Consider the following 25475-nt stretch of genomic DNA (forward strand, 5'->3'; position numbering starts at 1 on the left):
AGATGACATCTCAATATCTCCGACAACAGGAGTTTCACCAATTTCTTCTGATTTGACAGTATTCAGAACTAAAACATCAACACCAGTGTCCATGGAAGGAACATCTGCAGGTCAAACAACAGACCAAGACCACCCTTCATTTCCAAGCACTACTTCGCCTGTAGCAAATCAAACATCAATATCAGTAACACAGGGAGCAATTTCAGTATCACCTACAACAGACGTTTCATCGACATCTTCTGACTCAACAACTGTACCAACGACAGCATCTGTAACCTTGACTCAGGGAGATACTTCGTTCAGTCAATCTACGGAGTACAAACGAACTTTAACATCAAGCTTTTATTCAACACTAGCAAAATCAACACCGATCTCAGTAACACAGGATGCGGTTTCAATATATCCCACGACCGAAATTTCGTCACCATCCTCTGATTCAACAACAACCTTACCAACAAAAATATCTAGATCGACTATCCAGGAAGAGACATCGTCCAGTCAAATTACGGAGCATCACGCACGGACTTCAACGCAACGCACTCCTTTACCATTGGAAAATCTAACATCAGTCTCAGAAGCACAGGATGCGATATCTCCTACAACAGACATTTCATCAACATCTCCAGATTCAAGAACTTTACCAACGAAAACATCTACATTGGTGACAAGGGAAGATATTTTATCTGGTTGGACTACGGAGCCCTCTCGCTCTTCAACTCTTAGCACGTCTTCACCACTGGCAAATCAAACATCAATATCAGTAACGCAGGATCCGATTTCGATATCTACATTAACGGACATTCCACCAACATTTTTTGAATCAACAACTTTACCAGCGTCAACAACTGTAACGGTGACCCTAGAAAGGGCTTCACCCAGTGAAACATCAGAACAACAACCTCCCTCATCTCCAACCTCTATCGTACTACAGACAAATATAACTTCAGTGTCAGTAACAAAGGATGCTATCTCAGTTTCTCCGACAGCAGACATTTCATCAACATCTCCTGCAACAATTTCACCAACGGGGAGATCTACATCGGTAACGCGGGAAAAGACACCATCCATTCCAACTCAGGAGCACTTGCGCCCTTCAACTCCAGACACGCCCAAACCATTGACAAATCAAACATCTATCTCTGTAACACAGGATGCAATTTCAATATCTCCAACAGCTGATATTTCACCAACATCTAATGCAACAAAGTTCCCAACGATAGCATCTACAGTTGTGACGCCAGGGGATACATCATCCGTTCAAACTACGGAGCACGCACGCCCTTCGATTCCAAGGTCGTCTTCACCATTGGCAAATCAAACATCTATCTCTGTAACACAGGATGCGATTTCAATATCTCCAACAACGGACATTTCATCAACATTTCCTGATTCGAAAACTTTACCAGCGACAACTGTAACGGTGACCCCAGAAAGGGCTTCATCCAGTACAACATCAGAACAGCAACCTCCTTCATCTCCAACCTCTATCGTACTACAGACAAATATAACTTCAGTGTCAATAACAAAGGATGCTATCTCAGTTTCTCCGACAGCAGACATTTCATCAACATCTACTGCAACAATTTCACCAACGGGAAGATCTACATCGGTAACGCAGGAAGAGACGTCATCCATTCCAACTAAGGAGCTCTCGCGCCCTTCAACTCCAGACACGCCTTTACCATTGACAAATCAAACATCTATCTCTGTATCACGGGATGCGATTTCAATATCTCCAAGAACTGATATTTCACCAACATCTAATGCAACAAAGTTCCCAACGATAGCATCTACAGTTGTGACGCCAGAGGATACGTCATCCGTTCGGACTACGGAGCACGCGCGCCCTTCAATTCCAAGGTCGTCTTCACCACTGGCAAATCAAACATCTATCTCTGTAACACAGGATGCGATTTCAATATCTCCAACAACGGACATTTCATCAACATCTTCTGATTCAACAAGTTCACCAACCATAGCATCTGTAACCGTCATCTCAGAAAGAATTTCTCCCAGTCATGCGACAGGATACGTATCTTCTTCATCTCCAACTTCTATTATATCGCAGGCAAATCTAACTTCGGTGGCAGTAACAGAGGACGCAGCCTCAGTTTCCCAGACAACAGACATTTCATCAGCATTAACTGATGTCACAATATCACCGAGGGAAACATCTACATCGGTAACGCAGAAAGAGACATCCATTCCAACTACGGAGCACTCGCGTCCATCAATTCCAGACACGCCTTTACCATTGACAAATCAAACATCTATATCTATAACACAGGATGCGATTTCAATATCTCCAACAAAAGATATTTACCAATCATCTTCTATTGCAACAACGTTGTCAACAACAGCATCTACAGTTGTGACGCAAGAAGATACGTCATCCGTTCAAACTACGGAGCACGCGCGCCCTTCAACTCCAAGCTTGTCTTCACCACTGGCAAATCAAACATCTATGTCTGTGACACAAGATGTAATTTCAATATCTCAAACAAAAGATATTTCCCCTACATCTATTGCAACAACAGCATCTACAGTTGTGACGCAGGAAGATACGCCATCCATTCAGACTACGGAGCACGCGCGCCCTTCAACTCCAAACTTGTCATCACCACCGGCAAACCCAACATCTATGTCTGTAACACAGGATGTGATTTCAATATCTCCAACAAAAGATATTTCCCCGACATCTATTGCAACAACGTTGCCAACGACAGCATTTACAGTTGTAACGCAAGAAGATACGCCATCCACTTCAACTACAGCGTCCGTGAGAACGTCTGTAACGATAACCGCGGAAAGGACTTCTCCAAGTCAAACATCTGAACACGTACCTCCTTCATCTCAAACCTCTACCTTATCAAGGGCAAGTTTAGCTTCAGTGTCAGTAACAAAGGATGCGATCTCGATCTATCCGACAAAAGACATTTCATCGGCATCACTTGATGCAACGCTTTCATCAACGAGATCATCTACATCAAAAATACAGGCAGATACTTCATCCATTCAAGCCACTGAGCATGAACAGACGTCAACTCCAAGCACGTCTTTACCAGTGGAAAATAAAACATCAATCTTGATAACGCAGGGTGCAATTTCATTATCTCCAACAAAGGTTATTTTAGCAACATCCTCTCTTGCAACAACTTTGCCATCAAGAACATCTAGAGTTGTGACGCAGGAAGATGCGCCATCCATTGAAACTACGGAGAAATTTTCCACAACGGACGTTTCATCAACATCTTTACCAACGATAGCATCTGCAACGGTCATCCTGGAAGGAACTTCTCCGAGTCAAGCAACGGAATACGTAACTCCTTCATCTCCAACTTCTATTACATCACAGGCAAATCTAACTTCAGTGTCAGTGAAAGAGGATGCAATATCAGTTTCTCCAACAACAGACATTTCATCAGCATCATCTGATGTAAAGGAAAATCAAACATCATTCTCAGTAACACAGGATTCAATTTCAATATCTCCTTCACTTAATATTTCATCACCATCTTCTGATTTAACATATTCACCAACGACGACACATGCATCAGTTACCCCGAAAGGTACTTCTCGTCAAACAACAGAATACAGGATTCCTTCATCTCCATCAACTGCAAGTACACTATCACCCGATGAATCAACCACAGTAAGGACAACAACACAGACAACAGACGAAGTTGATACAAGTGAATACATAACGTCCGGAGGAATTTCCGATACCGACATCTTACTATCCGCTACTTCTCAGTCATCAACATCAACAGCAGTAGCAGAGATATCAACAGAGAAACCCACATCCGAAGTACTTTTTTCGAGGCCAACAGGGGATATCACTTCACCATTCGAAATCGTCACGCCTGAGGTGACTACATCGGGCGAAACGCCAGAAGAACCATCAACAGGTGTGCCAGTACTATCTACAGAAGCTCATGTGACAACACGTACAGCATCATCAAGTGCAGTACCAGCTGAAGTAGTTTCTTTATCTCAGACAAGTCAGAGAGGAACAAGTAAGTTAGTAACAGTCTTTCAAACAAAAGACACATCTTCGACCGTGGTTGACGCTTCCACAAGAGATGCCAGTGAAAGAGTGACAGGTGTTTTAACAACCACAGCTGAAACAATAACAGTAAAGCGAGACAGAATCAACGTTACTACTGAATCGTCAGGCCAGTTCCTACGGACAGAACCTAATATTTTCTCGACTTCTCCCTTCATGACGACGACGAGTCTGACAGATCGTCCAGAGGGTAAAACTTCAAGACAACCAAGCGATTTTGCTGCTACTGACGTTGTTAAAGAAACTGAAACTGTTGATATTAAGACGTTGACAGGAACAACTCAATCGCCACAGACTGCAGGAGTCGGAACAACTCTTCCTACCCGAACCATTCCCGAAGTAGTAACATCTACACAAACATCCAAAACACGTTTTACCACTCTCGATTTGCAATCTACTGCAGGTGTATCAATGACATCCGCAGAGAGGAAAACGCCTACACAAGAACTTTTCACAACAGACCAACCCGAATCTGGAGCGGGCGTTGTGACTTCGGGTGAAATAACATCTAGCCAGTCACCCGCTAGGTTAATCCTCACTTCTACCGTTCCAAGTGTAACACGTTCGACAGACCTAACTGACTCAACTACTGAAAGCTTAGAAACTGAGATAATTGCATATGAAAGCACAACAGCTATAGGCAAAGACACACCGAAAGTATTTCCAACCACAGTAAGAATAACAACACAGACAACAGAAGAAGTTGATACAAGTGACTCAGTAACGTCCCGAGTAGATCCCGAAGGGGACACATTACCGTCCACTGCTTCTAAGTCATCAACAGCAGCAGTAACAGAGCTGTCAACTGAAGCACCAACATCCGAAGAACTTCGCCCTAGGCCGACAGAGGATATCACATCTCCATTTGAGATTGTCACACCCGAGGTGACTACATCGGGCGAAGCGCCAGAAGAACCATCAACAAGCGTGCACATACTGTCTACAGAAGCTGTCGTGACAACAGATGCATCACAGAGCTCAGTACCTGTTGAGGTCATTTCTTCATCTCAGACAAGTCAACAACGTACAAGTGAGTCGGCATCAGTCTTTCAAGATGTAAGCACAACTTCTCCAACCGTGGTTGGCACTTCCACAACATATGCCACTGAAAAAGGGTCAACTATATCAACAGCCACAGTCGCAACAACACCAAAGCAGGACTTGGTTGACTTTAGTACCGAGGCATCAGGCCAGTTTCCACGTACAGAACCTGATATTTTCTCGACTTCTCTCTTCATGACGACGACGGGTCTGACAGATCGTCCAGAGGGTAAAACTTCAAGAAAACCGAGCGATTTCGCTGCCACTGACGTTGTTACAGAAACTGAAACTGTTGACATTAAGACGTTGACAGGAACAACTCAATCGCCACAGACTGCAGGAGACGGAACAACTCTTCCTACCCGAACCATTCCCGAAGTAGTAACATCTACACAAACATCCAAAACACGTTTTACCACTCTCGATTTGCAATCTACTGCAGGTGTATCAATGACATCCGCAGAGAGGAAAACGCCTGCACAAGAACTTTTCACAACAGACCAACCCGAATCTGGAGCGGGCGTTGTGACTTCGGGTGAAATAACATCTAGCCAGTCACCCGCTAAGATAATCCTCACTTCTACCATTGCAAGTGTAACAAGTTCAACAGACCTAACTGACTCAACTACTGAAAGCTTAGAAACTGAGATAATTGCATATGAAAGCACAACAGCTATAGGCAAAGACACACCGAAAGTATTTCCAACCTCAGTAAGAATAACAACAGAGACGACGGACGAAGTTGATACGAGTGACTCAGTAACGTCCCGTGCAGATCCCAAAGGGGACACAGTACCGTCCACTGCTTCTAAGTCATCAACAGCAGCAGTAACAGAGCTGTCAACTGACGCACCAACATCCGAAGAACTTCGCCCTAGGCCGACAGAGGATATCACCTCTCCATTTGAGATTGTCACACCCGAGGTGACTACATCGGGTGAAGCGCCAGACGAACCATCAACAAGAGTGCATGTACTATCTACAGAAGCTGTCGTGACAACAGAGGCATCACAGAGCTCAGCGCCAAATGAAGTCATTTCTTCGTCTCAGACAAGTCAACAACGTACAAGTGAGTCGGCATCAGTCTTTCAAGATGTAAGCACAACTTCTCCAACCGTGGTTGGCACTTCCACAACATATGCCACTGAAAAAGGGTCAAGTATATCAACAGCCACAGTCGCAACAACACCAAAGCAGGACTTGGTTGACTTTAGTACCGAGGCATCAGGCCAGTTTCCACGTACAGAACCTGATATTTTCTCGACTTCTCCCTTCATGACGACGACGGGTCTGACAGATCGTCCAGAGGGTAAAACTTCAAGAAAACCGAGCGATTTCGCTGCCACTGACGTTGTTACAGAAACTGAAACTGTTGATATTAAGGCGTCGACAGGAACAACTCAATCGCCACAGACTGCAGGAGTCGGAACAACTCTTCCTACCCGAACCATTCCCGAAGTAGTAACATCTACACAAACATTGAAAACACGTTTTACCACTCTTGATTTGCAATCTACTGCAGGTGTATCAATGACATCCGCAGAGAGGAAAACGCCTGCACAAGAACTTTTCACAACAGACCAACCCGAATCTGGAGCAGGCGTTGTGACTTCGGGTGAAATAACATCTAGCCAGTCACCCGCTAGGTTAATCCTCACTTCTATCGTTCCAAGTGTAACACGTTCAACAGACCTAACTGACTCAACTACTGAAAGCTTAGAAACTGAGATAATTGCATATGAAAGCACAACAGCTATAGGCAAAGACACACCGAAAGTATTACCAACCACAGTAAGAATAACAACACAGACGACGGACGAAGTTGATACGAGTGACTCAGTAACGTCCCGAGCAGATCCCGAAGGGGACACAATACCGTCCACTGCTTCTAAGTCATCAACAGCAGCAGTAACAGAGCTGTCAACTGAAGCACCAACATCCGAAGAACTTCGCCCTAGGCCGACAGAGGATATCACCTCTCCATTTGAGATTGTCACACCCGAGGTGACTGCATCGGGCGAGGCGCCAGAAGAACCATCAACAAGAGCGCATGTACTATCTACAGAAGCTGTCGTGACAGCAGATGCATCACAGAGCTCAGTGCCAGTTGAAGTTATTTCTTCATCTCAGACAAGTCAACAACGTACAAGTGAGTCGGCATCAGTCTTTCAAGATGTAAGCACAACTTCTCCAACCGTGGTTGGCACTTCCACAACATATGCCACTGAAAGAGGGTCAAGTATATCAACAGCCACAGTCACAACAACACCAAAGCAGGACTTGGTTGACTTTAGTACCGAGGCATCAGGCCAGTTTCCACGTACAGAACCTGATATTTTCTCGACTTCTCCCTTCATGACGACGACGGGTCTGACAGATCGTCCAGAGGGTAAAACTTCAAGAAAACCGAGCGATTTCGCTGCCACTGACGTTGTTACAGAAACTGAAACTGTTGACATTAAGACGTTGACAGGAACAACTCAATTGCCACAGACTGCAGGAGTCGGAACAACTCTTCCTACCCGAACCATTCCCGAAGTAGTAACATCTACACAAACATCCAAAAGACGTTTTACCACTCTCGATTTGCAATCTACTAGAGGTGTATCAACGACACCCGCAGAGAAGAAAACGCCTACACAAGAACTTTTCACACCAGACCAATCAGAATCTGGAACGGGTGTTGTGACTTCAGGTGATATAACATCTAGCGCATCACCCGCTAAGATAATCTTCACTTCTACCATTCCAAGTGTAACAAGTTCAACAGACCTAACTGACTCAACTACTGAAAGCTTAGAAACTGAGATAATTGCATATGAAAGCACAACAGCTATAGGCAAAGACACACCGAAAGTATTACCAACCACAGTAAGAATAAAAACACAAACGACGGACGAAGTTGATACGAGTGACTCAGTAACATCCCGAGCAGATCCCGAAGGGGACACAGTACCGTCCACTGCTTCTAAGTCATCAACAGCAGCAGTAACAGAGCTGTCAACTGAAGCACCAACATCCGAAGAACTTCGCTCTAGGCCGACAGAGGATATCACATCTCCATTTGAGATTGTCACACCCGAGGTGACTACATCGGGCGAAGCGCCAGAAAAACCATCAACAAGCGTGCGCGTATTATCTACAGAAGCTGTTGTGACAACAGATGCACCACAGAGCTCAGTACCAGTTGAAGTTATTTCTTTATCTCAGACAAGTAAGCAACAAAAAAGTGAGTCCGCATCAAGCCTTGAAGCTTCAACAACTACTCCAACTGTGGTGGTTGGCACTTCCACAACTTATGCCACTGGAAAAGTGTTGACTGTATCAACACCCACAGATGCAACAACAGCAAAGGGGGACTTGCTTGAATTCAGTACTGAGGCATCAGGCCAGTTTCTACGTACAGAACCTGATGTTTTCTCGAGTTCTTCCTTCTTGAAGACGACGGGTTCAACGGATCGTTCAGAGAGTAATACTTCAAGAAAACCAATAGATTTCGTTGCCACTGACGTTGTCACAGAAACAACTGAAATTGTTGACATTCAGACTTTGACAGGTACCACTCAATCGCCACAGGCTGCAGGAGTCGGAACAACCTCACCTGCCCCACCCACTAGCAAAGTAATAACAACCTCACCTGCCCAAACCATTCCAGAAGGAGTAAGATCTACACAAACGTCCAAAACACATTTTACTACTCTCGATTTGCAATCTACTAGAGGTGTATCAACGACATCCGCAGAGAGGAAAACGCCTACACAAGAACTTTTCACACCAGACCAATCAGAATCTGGAACGGGTGTTGTGACTTCAGGTGATATAACATCTAGCGCATCACCCGCTAAGATAATCCTCACTTCTACCATTCCAGGTGCAACAACTTCAACAGGCCTATATGACTCAACTACTACAAGTTTAGAAACTGAGATAATTGCAGATGAAAAAACTACAGGTATAGGCAAAGAAACATCAAAAGTATTTCCAACCACAGTAAGAATAATCACTCAGACGACAGACCAAATTGATGCAAGGTACTCAGAAACGTCCCGAGCATATCCCGATGGCGACAAGGTACTGTCCACTACTTCTCAGTTGTCAACAACAGAAGTAATAGAGATGTCAACTAAAGGGCCAGTGTCCGAAGAACTTCGCTCAAGGCCGACAGAGGATATCACGTCTCCATTTGGAATTGTCACGTCAGATGTGACTACCTCAGGCGAAACGCCGGAAGCACCATCAACAAGTGTGCACGTACTATCTACAGAAACTGTCGTTACAACAGATGCATCACAGAGCAAAGTACCAGTTGAAGTCATTTCTTCATCTCAGACAAGTCAGCAACGTACAAGTGAGTCAGCATCAGTCTTCAAAGATGTAAGCACAACTTCTCCAACCGTGGTTGGCATTTCCACATCTTATGCCACTGAAAAAGTGTCAAGTGTATCAACTGCCACAGATGCAACAACAGGAAAGGGGGACTCTGTTGACTTTAGTACTGAGGCGTCAGGTCAGTTTCCAGATACAGAGCCTGATATCTTCTCGACTTCTTCCTTCATGACAACGAGTCTGACAGATCGTTCAGAGGGCAAAACTTCAAGAAAACCAATCGATTTTGCTGTCACTGCCTTTGTTACAGAAACAACTGAAGCTATTGACATTCAGACTTTGACAGGAACTCAATCGCCACAGGCTGCAGGAGTCAGAACTACTTTACTTGCCCCAACCATTCCCGATGTAGTGACATCTACAGAAACGTCTAGAACACGTTTTATCACTCTTGATTTGGAATCTACCAGAGGTGTGTCAACGACATCCGTAGACAGGACAACGCCTACACAAGAACTTTTCACACTAGATCAAACAGAATCTGGAGCGGGCGTTGTGACTTTAGGTGAAATGACATCTAGTGCATCACCCGGTAAGATAATCCTCACTTCTACCATTCCAAGTGTAACAAGTTCAGCTGACCTAACTGCATCAACCACTAGAAGCTCACCAACTTTGATAATTCCAGACGAAAACACAACAGCTATTGGCAATGAAACATCGAAAGTATTTCCAACAACAGTAAGAATAACAACACAGACAGATACAAGTGACTCAGTGACATCCCCAACAATTTCCGATGGCGACACGGTACTGTCCACTTCTGCTCAGTTATCTTTAACAACAGCAGAAACAGTGGTATCAACTGAAGCTCCAGCATCCGAAGAACTTCGCTCGCGGCCGACAGAGGATATCACCTCTCCATTTGAAATCTTCACACCCGAGGTGACTACATCCGGCGAAACGCCAGAAGAACCATCGACAAGTGCGCACATACTATCGACAGAAGCTGTCGTGACAACAGATGCATCACAGAGCTCAGTACCTGTTGAGGTCATTTCTTCATCTCAGACAAGTCAACAACGTACAAGCGAGTCGGCATCAGTCTTTCAATCTGCAAGCACAACTTCTCCGACCGTGGTTGGCACTTCCACAACATATGCCACTGAAAGAGGGTCGAGTGTATCACTAGCTACAGATGCAACAACACCAAAGGAGGACTCGGTTGTCTTTAGTACCGAGGCATCAGGCCAGTTTCCACGGACAGAACCTGATATTTTCTCGACTTCTTCCTTCATGGCGACGACGGGTCTAACGGATCGTTCAGAGGGAAAGACTTCAAGAAAACCAAGCGATGGTGCCACTGACGTTAAAGAAACAACTGAAGCTGTTGACATTCAGACTTTGACACAAACAACTCAATCACCACAGGCTGTAGGAGTCAAAACTACCTTACCTGCCCCAACTATTCCCGAGGTAGAAACATCTGCACAACCGTCTAAAACACGTTTTACCACTCTCGATTTGGAATCTACTAGAGGTGTATCAACGGCGTCCGTAGACAGGAAAACACCTCCACAAGAACTTTTCACACCAGATCAAACAGAATCTGGAGCTAGTGTTGTGACTTCAGGTGAAATAACATCTAGTGCATCACCCGGTAAGATAATCCTCACTTCTACCATTCCAAGTGAAACAAGTTCAGCTGTTCTAACTGCATCAACCACTAGAAGCTCACCAACTGTGATAATTCCAGATGAAAGCGAAACAACTATTGGTAAAGAAACATCGAAAGTATTTCCAACAACAGTAAGAATAACAACAAAGACAGATACAAGTGACTCAGCGACATCCCCAACATTTCCCGATGGCGACACGGTACTGTCCACTTCTGCTCAGTTATCTGTAACAACAGCAGTAACAGGGGTATCAACTGAAGCTCCAGCATCCGAAGAACTTCGCTCGCGGCCAACAGAGGATATCACCACTCCATTTGAAATTATCACACCCGAGGTGACTACATCCGGCGAAACGCCAGAAGAACCATCGACAAGTGTGCGCATACTATCTACAGAAGCTGTCATGCATTCAGATGCATCACAGAGCTCAGTACCTGTTGAGGTCATTTCTTCGTCTCAGACAAGTCAAGAACGTACAAGTGAGCCGGCATCAGTCTTTCAAGATGTAAGCACAACTTCTCCGACCGTGGTTGGCACTTCCACAACATATGCCACTGAAAGAGAGTCGAGTGTATCACTAGCTACAGATGCAACAACACCAAAGGAGGACTCGGTTGTTTTTAGTACCGAGGCATCAGGCCAGTTTCCACGTACAGAACCTGATGTTTTCACGACTTCTTCCTTCATGACGACGACGGGTCTAACTGATCGTTCAGAGGGAAAAACTTCAAGAAAACCAAGCGATGGTGCCACTCACCTTGTTAAAGAAACAACTGAAGCTGTTGACATTCAGGCTTTGACACGAACAACTCAATCACCACAGGCTGTAGGAGTCAAAACTACCTTACCTGGCCCAACTATTCCCACGGTAGAAACATCAGCACAACCGTCTAAAACACGTTTTACCACTCTCGATTTGGAATCTACTAGGAGTGTATCAACAGCATCCGTAGACAGGAAAACACCTACACAAGAACTTTTCACACCAGATCAAACAGAATCTGGAGCTAGTGTTGTGACTTCAGGTGAAATAACATCTAGTGCATCACCCGGTAAGATAATCCTCACTTCTACCATTCCAAGTGAAACAAGTTCAGCTGATCTAATTGCATCAACCACTAGAAGCTCACCAACTGTGATAATTCCTGATGAAAGCACAAGAGCTAGTGGTAAAGAAACATTGAAAGTATTTCCAACAACAGTAAGAATAACAACACAGGCAGATACAAGTGACTCAGCGACATCCCCAACATTTCCCGATGGCGACACGGTACAGTCCACTTCTGCTCAGTTATCTGTAACAACAGCAGTAACATGGGTATCAACTGAAGCTCCAGCATCCGAAGAACTTCGCTCGCGGCCAACAGAGGATATCACCACTCCATTTGAAATTATCACATCCGAGGTGACTACATCTGGTGAAACGCCAGAAGAACCATCGACAAGTATGCGCATACTATCTACAGAAGCTGTCGTGACAACAGATGCATCACAGAGCTCAGTACCTGTTGAGGTCATTTCTTCGTCTCAGACAAGTCAACAACGCACAAGTGAGCCGGCATCAGTCTTTCAATCTGCAAGCACAACTTCTCCGACCGTGGTTGGCACTTCCACAACATATGCCACTGAAAGAGGGTCGAGTGTATCAACAGCTACAGATGTAAAAACACCAAAGGAGGACTCGGTTGTCTTTAGTACCGAGGCATCCGGCCAGTTTCCACGTACAGAACCTGATGTTTTCTCGACTTCTTTCTTCATGACGACGACGGGTCTGACGGATCGTTCAGAGGGACAAACTTCAAGAAAACCAAGCGATGGTGCCACTGACGTTGTTAAAGAAACAACTGAAGCTGTTGACATTCAGACTTTGACACGAACAACTCAATCACCACAGGCTGTAGGAGTCCAAACTACCTTACCTGGCCCAACTATTCCCGAGGTAGAAACATCTGCAGAACCGTCTAAAACACATGTTACCACTCTCGATTTGGAATCTACTAGGAGTGTATCAACGGCATCCGTAGACAGGAAAACACCTACACAAGAACTTTTCACACCAGATCAAACAGAATCTGGAGCTAGTGTTGTGACTTCAGGTGAAATAACATCTAGTGCATCACCCGGTAAGATAATCCTCACTTCTACCATTCCAAGTGAAACAAGTTCAGCTGACCTAACTGACTCCACTAGAAGCTCAGCAACTCTGATAATTCCAGATGAAAGCACAACAGCTATTGGCAAAGAAACATCGAAAGTATTTTCAACCACAGTAAGAATAACGACACAGTCAGACGAAATTGATACAAGTGACTCAGTGACATCCCGCGCGTATCCTGATGGTCACACGATACTGTCCACTTCTTCTCAATTATCATCAACAACAGCAGTAACAGAGATATCAACTGAAGCTCAAGCATCTGAAAAACTTCGCTTGGGGCCGACAGAGGATATCACCACTCCATTTGAAATTGTCACACCCGAGGTGACTACATCGGGCGAAGCGCCAGAAGAACCATCAACAAGTGTGCACGTACTATCTACAGAAGCTGTCGATACAACAGATGCATCACAGAGCTCAGTACCTGTTGAGGTCATTTCTTCGTCTCAGACAAGTCAACAACGTACAAGTGAGTCGGCATCAGTCTTTCAATCTGCAAGCACAACTTCTCCAACCGTGGTTGGCACTTCCACAACATATGCCACTGAAAGAGGGTCGAGTGTATCAACAGCTACAGATGCAACAACACCAAAGGAGGACTTGGTTGACTTTAGTACCGAGGCATCAGGCCAGTTTCCACGGACAGAACCTGATATTTTCTCGACTTCTTCCTTCATGACGACAACAGGTCTGACAGATCGTTCAGAGGGAAAAACTTCAAGAGAACCAAGCGATGGTGCTACTGACGTTGCTAAAGAAACAACTGAGGCTATCGACATTCACACTTTGACACAAACAACTCAATCTCCACAGGGTGTAGGAGTCAGAACTACCGTACTTGCCCCAACCATTCCCGAATTAGCAACATCTACAGAAACGTCCAAAACACGTTTTACCACTTTTGATTTGCAATCTACTACAGGTGTATCAATGACATCCGCAGACAGGAAAACGTCTAGACAAGAACTTTTCACAACAGAACAACCCGAATCTGGAGCGGGTGTTGTGACTTCGGGTGAAATAACATCTAGCGCATCACCCGCTAGGATAATCCTCACTTCTACCATTCCAAATGTAACAAGTTCAGCTGACCTGACTGACTCAACTACTAGACGCTCAGCAACTGCGGTAATTGCAGATGAAAGCACAACAGTTCTAGGCAAAGAAACATCGAAAGTATTTTCAACCGCAGTAAGAATAACTACACATATGACAGACGAAATTGATACAAGTGTCTCAGTGACATCCCGGACAGATCCCGATGATGACACGGTACTGTCCACTTCTTCTCAGTTGTCGACAACAGTAGTAACAGAGATATCAACTGAAACACCAACATCCGAAGAACTCCACTCGCGGCCGACAGAGGATATCACCTCTTCATTTAAAATTGTCACACCCGAGGTGACTACATCGGGCGAAACGCCAGAAGAACCATCAACAAGTGTGTACATACTATCTACAGAAGCTGTCGTGACAACAGATGCATCACAGAGCTCAGTACCTGTCGAGGTCATTTCTTCATCTCAGGCAAGTCAACAACGTACAAGTGAGTCGACATCAGTCTTTCGAGCTGCAAGCACAACTTCTCCGACCGTGGTTGGCACTTCCACAACATATGCCACTGAAAGAGAATCAAGTGTATCAACAGCTACAGATGCAACAACACCAAAGGAGGACGTGGTTGACTTTAGTACCGAGGCTTCGGGCCAGTTTCCACGTACAGAACCTGATGTTTTCTCGACTCCTTCCTTCATGACGATGACGGGTCTGACGGATCGTTCAGAGGGAAAAACTTCAAGAAAACCAAGCGATGGTGCCACTGACGTTGTTAAAGAAACAACTGAAGCTGTTGACGTTCAGACTTTGACACGAACAACTCAATCACCACAGGCTGTAGGGGTCAAAACTACCTTACCTGGCCAAACCATTCCCGAGGTAGAAACATCTGCAGAACCGTCTAAAACACGTTTTACCACTCCCGATTTGGAATCTACAAGAGATGTATCAACGACATCCGTAGACAGGAAAACGCCTAAACAAGAACTTTTCACACCAGATCAAACAGAATCTGGAGCTAGTGTTGTGACTTCAGGTGAAATGACATCTAGTGCATCACCCGGTAAGATAATCCTCACTTCTACCATTCCAAGTGAAACAAGTTCAGCTGACCTAACTGAATCCACCACTAGAAGCTCAGCAACTCTGATAATTCCAGATGAAAGCACAACAGCTATTGGCAAAGAAACATCGAAAGTATTTTCAACCACAGTAAGAGTAACAACACAGACAGACGAAATTGATACAAGTGACTCAGTGACATCCCGCGCATATCCTGATGGTCACACGATACTGTCCACGTCTTCTCAGTTGTCATCAACAACAGCAGTAACAGAGATATCAACTGAAGCTCCAGCATCCGAAGAACTTCGCTCACGGCCGACAGAGGATATTACCACTCCATTTGAAATTGTCACATCCGAGGTGACTACATCGGGCGAAGCGCCAGAAGAACCTTCAACAAGCGTGCGCTTACTATCTACAGAAGCTGTCGATACAACAGATGCATCACAGAGCTCAGCGCCAGTTGAAGTAATTTCTTCATCTCAGACAAGTCAACAACGTACAAGTGAGTCGACATCAGTCTTTCGAGCTGCAAGCACAACTTCTCCAACCGTGGTTGGCACTTCCACAACATATGGCACTGAAAGAGGGTCAAGTGTATCAACAGCTACAGATGCAACAACACCAAAGCAGGACTCGGTTGACTTTAGTACCGAGGCATCCGGCCAGTTTCCACGTACAGAACCTGATAGTTTCTCGACTTCTTCCTTCATGACGACGACGGGTCTGACGGATCGTTCAGAAGGAAAAACTTCAAGAAAACCAAGCGATGGTGCCACTGACGTTGTTAAAGAAACAACTGAAGCTGTTGACGTTCAGACTTTGACACGAACAACTCAATCACCACAGGCTGTAGGGGTCAAGACTACCTTACCTGGCCAAACCATTCCCGAGGTAGAAACATCTGCAGAACCGTCTAAAACACGTTTTACCACTCTCGATTTGGAATCTACAAGAGATGTATCAACGACATCTGTAGACAGGAAAACGCCCACACAAGAACTTTTCACACCAGATCAAACAGAATCTGGAGCTAGTGTTGTGACTTCAGGTGAAATGACATCTAGCGCATCACCCGGTAAGATAATCCTCACTTCTACCATTCCAAGTGAAACAAGTTCAGCTGACCTAACTGACTCCACTAGAAGCTCAGCAACTCTGATAATTCCAGATGAAAGCACAACAGCTATTGGCAAAGAAACATCGAAAGTATTTTCGACCACAGTAAGAATAACAACACAGTCAGACGAAATTGATACAAGTGACTCAGTGACATCCCGCGCGTATCCTGATGGTCACACGATACTGTCCACTTCTTCTCAACTATCATCATCAACAGCAGTAACAGAGATATCAACTGAAGCTCCAGCATCTGAAAAACTTCACTCGGGGCCGACAGAGGATATCACCACTCCATTTGAAATTGTCACACCCGAGGTGACTACATCGGGCGAAGCGCCACAAGAACCATCAACAAGTGTGCCCGTAATATCTACAGAAGCTGTCGATACAACAGATGCATCACAGAGCTCAGTACCAGTTGAGGTCATTTCTTCGTCTCAGACAAGTCAACAACGTACAAGTGAGTCGGCATCAGTCTTTCAATCTGCAAGCACAACTTCTTCAACCGTGGTTGGCACTTCCACAACATATGCCACTGAAAGAGGGTCGAGTGTATCAACAGCTACAGATACAACAACACAAAAGGAGGACTTGGTAGACTTTAGTACCGAGGCATCCGGCCAGTTTCCACGTACAGAACCAGATATTTTCTCGACTTCTTCCTTCATGACGACGACGGGTCTGACAGTAGATCGGTCAGACGGAAAAACTTCAAGAAAACCAATTGATTTCGTAGCCACTGACGTTGTTACAGAATCAACTGAAGCTGTTGACATTCAGACTTTGACACGAACAACTCAATCGCCAACACAAGAACTTTTCACAACAGACCAACCGGAATCTGGAGTGGGTCTTGTGACTTCTGGTGAAATAACAGCTAGTGCATCACCTGCCAAGATAACCCTCACCAATACTTTACTGTCCTCTCTATCTCATTCATCAACAACACCAGGAGTAGCACAGATATCAACCGAGACACAAACATCCGAAGTACTTCGCTCGAGTCCGATAGGGGAAATCACCTCCTCTCGCAAAACTGTCACGCCCGGGGCGAGTATGTCGAGTGAAACGTCAGAAGAGCCATTAACAAGTGTGCGTATACTATCTACAGAAGCTCTTGGGACAACGAGTGCATATCCAGATACAACAGCTTCATCTGCAACATCACTTTCAGGCAGACCTTCAAGCACGTGGTTTACTCTTGTACGAGAACTGGGCATTTCCTCTAGTGATGAATTACGGCTACCCTCGAGTGTAACGGTGATTCCCGAAGAAAGTACGTCTTCCCTACCTGTAACAATGCAGTCAAGGTCTGCCATATTATTGACATCCTTTTCACCCGTGCAAAAATCATCTCCTTCGTCCAGCTTGCCACTATCAACCTCATCCACCGCACAGCTGTTCACAACTTTGGCGAGTACCGCTCGCATCGGTCAAGATGTGAAATCAAATGTCACTGCCATTTATCCAAGTGTCACTGACAGGTATTCAACTTCTGCTAAACTGGAAGTAACAGAGTCCTATAATCTAACCACTCACAAAGTATTGGACTCCTCCACGATTTTTACTGGGGAAGGAGAAACAACAGTAAGTGGTTCGTTGAGAACATCTTTTGAAACAGCTAATACCACAATAGAATCGGAGACGGACACTGGTGTCACAACTGCATCCGATGCTATGTCAGCAAGGGTCGTAACATCAGAACTGCCTGTCAAGACTACACAGCCTGGTCGACAGATGACAAGTCAGTCCGCAAATGCAACGGGTAAGCATACACTGAATTGATGCATTTTATTTCAGGGAAAAGAGTAAAGGTAAAATTCACTCAAATATGTTGAGTAAATACATCAATTTTATTAGAATGCAACAGTGAAAATCGGACAATCCCATGTTCAACAGTTCTGAATTTTGAACATTCTGTGCTGCAATCACTGAATGAGAACACTACTTTAGTTTGTTGTTACATGTGTACAACGTTATAAAAGCACAATATAAAAAGAATTCCATAAAATGCCAACTGGTAAACATTCCATCAACTCACAAAAGTTAAGGGTAGTTTTTTTGCCCCTTCTTTCTGAAAGAGGTAAGTCAAGTGCTATTTCAGTTTGTTAGAAATATGAAAATGTGTTGAATTACATCTATGCCATTGTCCTGCAGTGACGTCACGAACTGTTGTAATCTTCTCATCCAGTGATTGCGGCTACACATATATTCGGGTGAACTTGTCATTTCATATGTCTAGATATGTATTATGAAAAAAAGATCTTATAATTACTATAAAACATATCTCTTAATTGCTGTCAAATTTTAAAAGTGTACTCTCTAAAAAAAATCGAGTGAAAATATTCACTCTTAAAAGAGTGAATACAAAAAAGAGTGAATTTAGAGTGAAATTGGAGTGAATTTTGAGTGAAAATGTTCATTTTCACTCATTTTGGAGTGACCTCAGGGATCACTCGAAGATTTTGCAGTGATCCCTGAGGTCACTCTATAACGAGTGAAAATGAACATTTTCACTCAAAATTCACTCCAATTTCACTCTAAATTCACTCTTTTTTGTATTCACTCTTATAAGAGTGAATATTTTCACTCGATTTTTTTTTTAGAGAGTAGACAGGCGATTTGAGGTTTAAGGATAAGCATATCAGTCGTACACAGCTGTAAAGAGTGTATGATATACATGTATCCCGTTTTTCAAGCTTTTACTTTTGTTCTTTCTTATTCTCGTTACACGGGGATGTTTTCTGATTTACCTTTCACAGTAGACAGATGGTAGATAAATACAAACCGAATCTACCTTAATTCTAGCTGCCATGCCGTTGCCACTTTTTTGTGTCTTTTCAAAATTTAAGAAATACCTGTCAGGTCTACGACGATTCCACCACCACCACCACCGCCGACCTACCCAGGGTTGACAACCCTGCGCCCGACAGCTGCAACCAGCGGCAAAACTGGCAGGGGTTCTCTTGCGCCCACAACGACCCCTGAAATCCTGGAAACAACACGCATGGTTACCTCGATGCCGCCATCACAGAAGCTTCAAACCACCCATGTCCCCGATGGCGTAGATTCAAGTGGAGATATGCAGGAAGTTGCGACAGTCCCTGGTTCTGTTCTCCCCTTCAATCAAGGCATATTAGCCCGTAAGTACGCCTATCTGCATGAGCAACATCGCGGGGAAGTGGAGGACAAGAAAGCTTCTGTTGAATTAACATCTTCATGACTTAAAAAACAACACACAAAAAAACTCAGATCCATTGCAAAAAGATGAAGGAAACTACGCATAAGACTATTTCGCTATTAACTGTTCGGGGGTTGGTGTGCGTGAACTATAATTTTGCAAAGAAAATTGAAAAGTGATACTATTGGGCACTCAACATTGCATGTGAATCTACAGTATCTGCTGTCAATGGATCTGTTGTCAGGGGTATTAAACTGTTATTGTAATTTGGACGGTTTGAAATATTTCACACATTAGGCATTTTCACATCAGCCCGATAAAAATCCAAGCTCGAGATATTTTTTAACTTACCAAGTCAGAAAATAGCGCGCTATTTCGAAACATCGGGCTGATGTGAAAACGCCTAGTGATTGTCCCTTTGTTCAAATAAGATTTCTGTTTTTACTGTTTGACTGTGTGTATAACTAGATTTCATGGAAAATGGGTGAATATGCACAAATAATAATGATAATAATAAAAAAAAAACAACCAGTTGGCATGTTCTAGTACCTTTGCCTGAATTTCCTCTATTCTGTTCCAAAACAATAAGTCATGCCATAGATCTTGAAAGGGACCGATTGCATCGTGATTTTAAAAGAGGACTATGTTTCTTACATAGGATGTTAATACCACTATATGAAAATTATTTCTTTATTAAATCATCATCCCCATCAACAACACCTCCACCACCATCAATACCCGTGACTATCATCATCATCATTTACCATAGTCATCATCATGATCATCCTCATCATCGTGTGTGTATTTCTGATCAAATGGCTGCTCACCAGTTCTGTCTAAACAATGAGTAAGTAATAGGCCTGTTTGTAAGAAACAGACAAGTTTAAAAAAAAAAAAAAAGATCTCGAAGTCTATCACGTCGTTAAAGATTGTGTGTTCAGAATCTGTACGACTCACATATCAAACACAGAAAAACATAAAATACAGGAACTTTGCATTGTAGCAAATACTCGTCCCTGTTATGTAATGGTCTTGATTTATATCCTATCAGTCAATTTAAGCCAGATTCCGTTACTTCTCATGATTACGTCTGTATTATGCAGACAAAGATCAAAATGATAGTATAGTATATACCAGTATGTCAACAAAATAGATTCAACGTTATAAAAGTGTGTAACTGGTGGGACACGCTCATACCTATAATGTGCTCTTTGCTGCTGCTTAGGTATTACCAGTATGTACAAAAAGCTTTCCAATCTCCAGAATTCAGAAACCCTATGAGATACTAAGGGCCAATAAAAAAAACAAAAACAACAGAATACCTTTCACACGGAATGAAGACGTAAATTTGAGGCCAGCTTATAGATAATATTTTGTCCAAGATTCAATGCTGTTATCAAGAAAATTATATTTCTTTTTTTGTCAAAGCACAAGTTCACTTGTTAATTAATTGAATGATGTTGAATATTACTTCTTTCGCAAAACAATTCTTTTTTTTAATTATTTTATGACAGTCATACTCCACACAAGCTTAAATGAAATTAATGTTGTTTTACCACTTGCTACAGCAGGCTATACTTGCTAACTTCAATAATGTGCAATGATGCATACACCGCTTTTAATGGGACACTGTTATCTCCTCTATATAGGTTACTGAACAAGACATTTTAATGGCTTTCCCCCTGCAGTTTCATTGTTTTGGAAGCCATAGAGAGATTACTATTTTTGCTCTTCATAGCACACACTTCAAGACTCTTTTAAGAGTTTCTGATGATGTGGAAGTTAAGATATTTGTTTCTATGAAAATGATGTGCTATATTCAAAATATTCCTTTGACTGTTTCCCCGCATAACTGAGATGTCATTATTAAAACAGACCTTCTCCAGAGTTAACTGGTTACAAGTTCATGAGAGAGGTAACTAAATTGTTGTATGAATAAGCCTGTGCTATCTCTGTGTTATCACACAGACAGATATACATCTTGCAAAGAAGAAACTCCTCCATCTTGATAAAAATTGAGAGTGTTTGCAAGGTTTCTGTAAGGACCGCCATTCCAAAAACTCAGCGATAGAGACATTTAAGTGCCCTTGTGTAACTCTTATCATCATAGATGGATCATTGAATTTTCACAAAAATGATTCCTCTCAAGCATAATATTATAGGAAGATAAAGGTCACACTAGACTGCTTATCAAGTCATGCAACATATTACCGTACATGATACTATACCTGTATCTTTTAAAGAGCACTGCAGCTTAGAACAAATTCATGTATACCAGGCAAGGTTTACATGATTCTGTAGACAATAAAATGGTGTGAATATTTTCCACATGATCTTAATGTAAATATATCAGAAAAGCTAATTCACATGCACTCATAAACACAAAGATAATCTACCTAACTTTCGAATGATTAATGAAAATTGGCAATGCTCTCTGTATTCATGATTACTTTGTCAAATTCTGAACAACATTAACTCTGATTGTTTTGTTTTTTGTCTTTATTCCCAAGTGTGGTTGAAAAAAGAGCAGACAGGTACCTGGTACTTTATTTTAACATTTTAAACAAGAAATCAAATTACACTTCTACACAGGAAATACACTGGCATGCATTTACATACTCTATTATATCATATCATGTTCAAGTTCCCACTCATATATTATTATATAAACATATATGTAACACTGTTTAAATATATATAGATATATGATTATACATATATTGTACATTATATATAAGTGTGTTTGTATATACATACATATGTGTATATGCTACATATACATACATCAGGCAGGGCTCGACATTAGCGGTGGCTCGATCAGATCACTATAATTTCAGATTTAAACAGAAAAGTCTGTGTTGTTATGAGCCCTGCATGTAGGCCTGTCATGTAGCACATATAATACATAATGTACATGAACAATGTCATTACTTGTACCCTTCTTTTTATCACATGTCAGCTGCTTTTGGAGAAGCTAACAAGTGAAATCAACATCCATAATGACTCTTGATTATACCCACTTTCTGTCACACAGGCATGGAGGCGTGTGGAAAGTGTGGAAATGAAATATGCCCTGTGTGCGGATCCAACGGATACACTTATTCCTCTGAGTGTGACCTGAATCGGACTGCTTGTATTCGACAGAAGGAGGACCTGACCAAGCTTTATGATGGGGAGTGTATACCAGGATACATCGAACTTGGTGAGATGTTTGAAAACTTTTTTCATGTCTGTTACTTGTACTTGATAATGATAAGAACATGAATATGAGTTGTGTTAATATCCATTTGCATGATTATATCCAGTCTTAGGAGGCAAGGATAGATGATGATAGAAGAATATGTTTTTCTAAGCACTGGTGTTTCTACAATACTTTCCCATTGTATAATAATTCTAGTTATCAGAGTATAGCCCTCTCTCTAATCTCTTGGGAAAACACTGGACATTCTGCTATCATGCATGCAGCACAGACGTGAAACACCAATGGATACTGATGTGAATCTTCCTTACGGTACTCATTTAACACAAATGCAAATGAAACCTACTGATGAGGAGGAATATATATCTTTCTCCATAAATGCATTTAATATGAGGACTATAACTGATATCTAAATGTGGTGCAGAAATAAACCCAAGAATTAATGATCTAATACAACACAATGGGGAGATTGTCACCATATAAATATGGTAGTGATGATTATTCATATTCAACAAGCATCAGTATGAAGGTTCATATTCCTCAGCACATTATCATACTGATTATGCTATTCAGTCATTACTCGTGCAATTGTGGTATTGCAGTCATATAGCATATGACATAGTTTACATGTTACATCATTATGTATACCCAAATAGATAATTATCATACTTCTGACAGCATAAAAACAGTGATAACAATGGACAAAATAACAAAAGTATTCTTGTTTACAATCATGCATGAAACATATTAGCTTTCCATCTTTTATTCTTGTCTTTTTAAAAGATTTCCTCTTCTCTCTCTCTCTCACTTTATTACAGTGCGAGGTGAAATCAGTTGTGAAGAGTTCTTTTGCCCCAAGGTCTACAACCCAGTATGTGGCAGCAATAATCAAACGTACCACAACAGCTGCGAGCTACAGAAAGCCAACTTATGCTCCGATCTTGGTTACCAACTAAAAAAGCAGTCAAGTGGTGTATGCAACATGAACACATGAAGACAACCAAGACAGTTGTGCTATGTCTGAATTTGTACTTCGTGGCCTGGAAATACAAAGGTAGTTTAATTCAAATAGATGGTGTAAGATTTGGTCTGTGGACTATTTATGATATAAGGCGTGAATATGAGATGTACCTTTCACGTGCACCTATTAGTGCAAGTTCATTGTTGGATGCCTCTAGTTGTATGTGATGTCATTTGCATTTACCCAGTTGAAATTTGCATAAGACTTAAACTACCTTTGTGGAATAGGGCCAATGAGGATGAGTAGATGATGGAAGTGCCTCCAGGTCAGACTCGCCTTCTGCCTTTGTACCTCAACCTTGAGGGCGCCATCTCGTTTAAGTGCAATGTGTGTGTGTCTTCTTAGTCTACTGCTGCTGTAAATGATCAATGCATCTGTCCTTGAGTGAAATGTAGTGTTGGATCGACTGTGCTATGGAAAAACGAAGGAAGTTTCTTTCACATGCTTCTATATGGAAACGCACTCAAGGAACCAGAAGTGACCAATCATGGCTGACAGGCATTTTATGATTGACAGGTCACGAGATCAGCTAGCTGGTGAAGGAACAGTGAGAGATTGAATAGTAATTGAACAAGCTCGCAAAAGAAAGACATAGAAACTACTGAAAACTCATTTATCAAACAATGTTATCCATTCATCTACATCCATGAAATCAAATGATTTGATTTGGAGTATGTAACAAAAAGAAAAAACAAAAAAACAAACAAGAGCTAGGGCCCTTTCTTCATGGGCACATCAATCAAACAAGATAGATGAATTTCTAGATGCATGTCTACACTTGTGTAAACATTCCTGCACAAGTGCCAATGGATGTTACAATGTATGGACAGCATGACAATGTGATGGCTGTAAAATTAAGACCATGCTATAGTACAAGGCTTTCTAAGAAACAAATAAAGAAGGACAAGCAAAAACTGTTACATAAACTGAATTGCTGCCAAGCTATTGCAAGGAAGAAAAAAAATGACGCAAACAGAAAGGCAAAACACAGATCTGATGCTGCCATATTTTTTTAACAGATTGCTATGCTGCAGTCAATGTTCTATGCAAGAGTATGTGATCTTTGTATATAATTGCTGCCATTGATGATGCTATTTATGTCTGATATATGATCTCATGCTTAAGTCATGCCTGGAATATTAGACTATGCTGGATTAGTATCTGCTGGATAAGCACACAATTCATTATAACTTTTGAAATGATAAAAGACAGAAAAAAAAACGCTGAAGCCATTCTCATGGCACATGATTTGTAGGTGAGACGTCTATCCAAAATGTTTACAAATTAGAAAAATATGCAGAGGTTTTGTTTCTTTAATCATCAGACTATCATCTTTAATACTCATATCTGAAAACAAAAACTTACATAGATAAAGTAGACAGGACAATTGTCAATGTCTTGTTTGCGCTTAACAAATCATATCTTGTTACAAATGTAGGTTTGTGATGAACTGCAACATACATTATGGAACAAAGTGATTAAATTACTATAAGTAATCAAAATGATAAAGTTACTCTTTACTGCATTGAATGACAAGAATGTGCCACATTGGTCATGT

At 42.3% G+C, this 25475-nt stretch overlaps 2 protein-coding genes across 2 annotated transcripts; both read left to right on the top strand.

Moving 5' to 3' along the window:
- The first annotated feature begins 17 nt into the window (after positions 1–17).
- LOC139734007 (uncharacterized) lies at positions 18–2835 on the top strand. Its single transcript, XM_071644814.1, has 2 exons — positions 18–1860; positions 2538–2835. The coding sequence occupies exons 1-2, from the start codon at positions 92–94 to the stop codon at positions 2833–2835; spliced, it is 2067 nt and encodes a 688-aa protein (XP_071500915.1). The 5' UTR covers positions 18–91.
- Positions 2836–12796: 9961 nt separating this feature from the next.
- Positions 12797–24380, top strand: LOC139734041 (uncharacterized). The gene is made up of 4 exons (XM_071644848.1): positions 12797–18281; positions 19369–19659; positions 22732–22899; positions 23715–24380. The coding sequence occupies exons 1-4, from the start codon at positions 12869–12871 to the stop codon at positions 23888–23890; spliced, it is 6048 nt and encodes a 2015-aa protein (XP_071500949.1). The 5' UTR covers positions 12797–12868; the 3' UTR covers positions 23891–24380.
- The last annotated feature ends 1095 nt before the right edge of the window (positions 24381–25475 follow it).

Source organism: Diadema antillarum, unplaced genomic scaffold (genome assembly GCF_040938485.1).
Source record: "Diadema antillarum isolate AM-2024a unplaced genomic scaffold, OU_Dant_1.0 seq00000507_RagTag, whole genome shotgun sequence".
In the NCBI taxonomy this organism is placed as follows: Eukaryota; Metazoa; Echinodermata; class Echinoidea; order Diadematoida; family Diadematidae; genus Diadema; species Diadema antillarum.